Source organism: Saccostrea cucullata, unplaced genomic scaffold, assembly GCF_032062105.1.
Source record: "Saccostrea cucullata isolate Sc308-1 unplaced genomic scaffold, CSIRO_AGI_Scuc_v1 ctg23489, whole genome shotgun sequence".
NCBI lineage: Eukaryota > Metazoa > Mollusca > Bivalvia > Ostreida > Ostreidae > Saccostrea > Saccostrea cuccullata.
In genome coordinates this window covers 1-4,921 of record NW_026931777.1, presented here as the reverse complement: position 1 = coordinate 4,921, position 4,921 = coordinate 1, and the positions used below count along the sequence as shown (strand labels likewise).

The window sequence follows — 4,921 nt, the reverse complement described above, 5'->3', positions numbered from 1 at the left end:
ATATTCAGCTAATGCACACTTTTGCAGTCTTCTGCAAATATAAAATCACAAGTCTGTTCTGTAACTCATGTCATACTTTTGGTCTGACCCACTATTCTTGATTCTGCACCAAGGAGCATGCTGTTGCATGAATTTATAACACCCATGCAAAAACCCATGTGCATAAAGCTTGTTCGATAACTTGATAATCATGACATTCCAATAGGTGAACGACATATGCCTTTAATTAAACAAGTTAAACTTTCTTCTTAACGAGAAAATTACCGATACCGACTAACCGTCTATGAAAATGATTAATTAATGTAAAATTAGTAAAGTGTCAAAAATCCTCAAAATTTCAATTTTAAACCATTCTTGATTGATTAAATACAATGTTGTGAAGTTAAATTGGAGCATTCAAATATCATCTCAGAAACAAAGTCGTTCTGAATACCACAAATTCAGCCTGGGGTATCCCGAGAGTGCCTTTTGTGTCACTGTTTTGCACAGGCGTGCTTGTTTCTGTCGCCATGTTGGGATATAAGCAGTCTCGCGCAATACGAGACTTGATTTTTCATCGAAATGCCTCGGAATTTTTCATCTGTTGTTAAAAGACATCAGATGTGTTCCGAATAAGGAGAAAAAATATGGCGATGTTGAAGGTAATATTGTGGTGTAATAATAAAATAGACATTTTTTCATTTGATTTCGCAAGGAGGATTTTTTTAATGTAGCTATCACACCGATGGTATTCCTTTGTATATTTATGTGTGATATCTATGAAAATTTTGTCTTTGTTTTTGCCTTGTATAAAGAATAAAGATTGTAAACAAACAATTACAAAATAAGAGAAATCATAATAGAGCACTGTACTACAACTTTAGAAATAGGATGTGGAGGTATGCGAAAAGGAATGTCATGAATCTTTTAAAATGTCAGAGTGATGACTGAGAAACATCAGGATTTGTTAATTTTACCTTTTGACATTGTTGATTAATTCTGTGATACACAGGTCCAGTACAATCACTAGTTTTAGCTACGTAGGTAGATTTACCTACGTAGCTTTATTTACCTACCTCAGGTAGCTTTATTTAGCTATTTCTATGTAAGTTTTCAAAAATTTTCTTTTTATTAAAAAGAGACAAAAAGTCGCAATTAAATGACTATTGATATTTATACTTGGGAGGCTTAAAAAAACAATCCAAAGCAGAGAAAGTTTATACATTGCTGCGTTTGGACAATTTAGAGCAAAACGTGTAATTCCATTGTTTGGTTAGCTGTCCGTGCGGTGAGGCATGACTGAGTATGATTACTTCACATTGTACTGAATAATTATCGACCTATTATCGTGTTAACCGGAACTGGACTTCTTTGTCATTTCATCCAAGGGGTAACTGTTCTAACTGTCATACATAGCCCCAAAACTTTCAGAACTTTGATTGCAATTGCGCAGAAAAAGACATTTTTCCAAGAGGGATTTTTTTATGAGTTGTTTTCAGATGAGTTAAAAGTTGAAAATGATCACTGCATCTAAATGATATTTTCTACACACTCTGAGAAAAATGCTTTTAAATGGAAATAAACCAATTTGGTAGCTAAGTAAAGCTACCTCGGGTAGGTAAATAAAGCTATGTAGGTAAATTAAGCTACGTAGCTAAATCTAGTGATTGTACCAGACCTGATACATTATCATGATTATGTTGTCTTTGAACATGATATACATTCCCCCACTGGGCTAGTTTAATATTCTTAAAATTTAGGACAGAGTGACTTATAATGTAATGTTTATCTTTGATGACATTCAGCTTGATGCTTTCACTGGTGAAATTCTTAGTCCAAATATCCACCGATGCTGAATCTCAGCTTAGGTTAATTGGAAGGCTTGGTCTGAACCATTCTACACTATCTACAAAACTAACTTTCATATAATTTTGTTTTACAGCAACAGGGCCAATCACAATTTGAAGAAAGATGGCCTACGATGCGACCCACAGCACTCAAGTTGCTACGTCAAGAGCCAGTTACAAAAGCAGAGTGGCAAGATCTGTTCTGGTACATTATAATACTAAACTGTACAATTATAATATTTTCAATAAGTCAACTTTCAATGAACAATGATGAAATGGCTCTCCAAGACTTAATGATACATGTACACTATATATATACATTAAGGAAAACATTATCAAATGTATAAGTGGTACATATGAAATCCACAATGGAAAAAAAAACCCTCATGAAATATTTCACAGTACAGTATTCATTTTTTGTCATTCATTTTTGTAGAATGATCGAGGAACCATTAAATTGAATTTAAGTGAACTGTGAAATATCTCTAATGTGTCTTATTTATTAGGTTGAACATCAGTTTTGATTGTCACTAGGTTTTATTATTACTTTTTAAAAAAATATTTAATATTGAATAGCTTCAGTGATGATACAAGTATTATAAGTAGTGTCGCTTAATTCTGTTTTGCAGTGCCGTGCATTCTGTCTGCCTTTGGGATGACAAAGGACCCCAGAAAATGTACAAAGCATTACAAGATGATATTCTAGACTTCATCAGACATGCTCAAGCAGTAAGTTCTACTTTACCTGTTTTGCTCTAGCTATTAAGCAGAAAAGATTGTATGTAAGACTACCATATGAAGTAGTAAAAGATACTTTTATGTTGAGATGTCTTATACACATGTAGTAATGTGTAGGTGTTGACCAGCCCTGGAATTGCAAGTGAAAGTTTTGCCAGGGGCTAGTAAGAACTTTAGTTGTGTCTTCAAGGATGAAGATTACTTCAAGAGGGAGGAATGTAATGGTTTGTTTGATGGATATTGGCCTGGATAGCTCAGTTGATAGAGCACCTGACTATTGATGCAGGGTTCCCGGGTTCGATTCCTGGCCCAGCCATACATTTTCTCCTTTCCTGTTACATTTATCCCAATGTATTGGTTTTTAAAAAACCAGATTTTCCCTAACTTTTACAGAGGGTATTACAACATCAAGAGGATTCCTCCTTACTAAAGGCCTACATAGCTGAGTGGGGGAAGTTCTTCACCCAGTGTGACTATCTCCCCAAACCGTTCATGCAGCTGGTGACCTCACTAGCAGGGAAACCCCACGGAAGTGTCCAGCAGAAAAAGACCCAGGGAGAAGAGAGTCTTGTCAGAAAGGTGAACAGAAGTTTAAATACGTTTTATTAGTAGTTAGTTGAAATAAAATTGTCTTTTATATGCGTCACTGATGTCCATGTTTTCATTGCTCATTCAAGCAAAGTCTGTCAACTACACTATGGACATACATGTACATGTAAGAGAGTTGTTCAAGCAAGCACATGCAATAAAGAGACACAGTTGTATATAAGTAATATATACATGTAGTGCACATCTACAACCATGCATCCTTGTTACATGTACTTGTTTGTACAACTTAGTTGCAGGAATATTTTGTGAATTTCCTTGAAACCTTTTTCATCAGTGATGCAGAAAAATGAAAGTAATATAGAACATGTATTTCTATCTTGAAGAATTTTAAAAGAAAATACAAGCAGAGGTTTCAGTGTCTAAACAGATTTTCTTTTTAATTTTCATATGCATTGCAAAGGCTTAAGCATGTATAAGCAGCAAAAACTGTTTAAAATGGAATAATATGGCAATGGCTCAATACTGTGGCAATATTGTGCATTAATGGGGTTACTTTTGAACATTGATATAGCTATATTGTACATTGATGTGGTTGTATTTCCATTGCTTTGCCTATACTGTACATAAATATAGCTATATTCTTATTAATTAAAGCTGATGTTGGACAGCTGGAATGAGAGCATCTTCTCTAACATAAAGCAACGACTACAGGACAGTGCCATGAAACTTATTTATGCAGAAAGAAATGGAGAAGCATTTGATTCTCAGCTTGTTATAGGAGTCAGAGAATCTTATGGTGAGAAAATAAGCTATATTTTAACGATACTCAATATATTTCAGCAGCAAGAGAAAGGGTATGCAAGTAACCCATTTAGTTTTTTTACTAGACTTAAAGGGAGGGACTTTTTATGGTTAAGGCAATAGATAAACCTCCAATCTGGGCTATTACAATTTGAATGATTTTTTACAAGGACATTTGAAACAGAGAACTGATTGAACATTAAGTCTTCAAGCACAGAATAGTTTCCAAGATATTTTACCTTTTAGCTCACCTGAGCCGAAGGCTCAAATGAGCTTTTCTGATCACATTTTGTCCGTCGTCCGTCCGTCCGTCTGTAAACTTTTCACATTTTTGACTTCTTCTCAAGAACCACTAGGCCAATTTTGACCAAACTTGGTACAAAGCATCCTTGGATGAAGGGGAATTTAAATTGTTAAAATAAAGGGCCAAGTCCCCTCAAAAGGGGAGATAATCAAGAAAAGACAAAAATAGGGTGGGTCATTAAAAAATCTTCTTCTCAAGAACCACTGGGCCAGAAAAGCTGAAACTTATATGGAAGCATCCTGGGGTAGTGTAGGTTCTAAATTGTAAAAATCATGACCCCCAGGGGAAGGGCGGGGCCACAATTGGGAATCAAAGTTTTACATAGAAATATATAGCAAAAATCTTTGAAAATCTTCTTCTCAAGAACCACTGGGCCAGAAAAACTGAAATTTATGTGCACATGGAAGGATCCTGGGGTAGTGTAGATTTCAAAATGTCTAAATTATGATCAGTGGGGTAGGGTGGGGATGCATTATGTATTACAAGGGGGAAATCTGGTAAAGAACAGAATGGTCAAAGCTTCTCAGGTAAGCGATGTGGCCCATGGGCCTCTTGTTTCTTCATTGCTTGATTTATGATATGAATATTATAATCTAAAGTATTAGCAGATTAGTTAATGTAATGCTGAAAGCAACCATACGATGCAAAAGAATCTTAAGGGAAAAAAATCCAATATTAAAAAAAATATTTTATAATACAGTTT

At 34.9% G+C, this 4,921-nt stretch overlaps 1 protein-coding gene across 1 annotated transcript; it reads left to right on the top strand.

Moving 5' to 3' along the window:
• Positions 1 to 524: 524 nt before the first annotated feature.
• LOC134233515 (cullin-5-like) lies at positions 525 to 3,909 on the top strand (the record flags this gene model as incomplete). The annotated part of the gene is made up of 5 exons (XM_062715489.1): positions 525 to 641; positions 1,922 to 2,031; positions 2,456 to 2,555; positions 2,958 to 3,143; positions 3,768 to 3,909. Coding segments are annotated over exons 1-5 (553 nt in total), but the record flags the coding sequence as incomplete, so codon positions are not given.
• Positions 3,910 to 4,921: the final 1,012 nt, after the last annotated feature.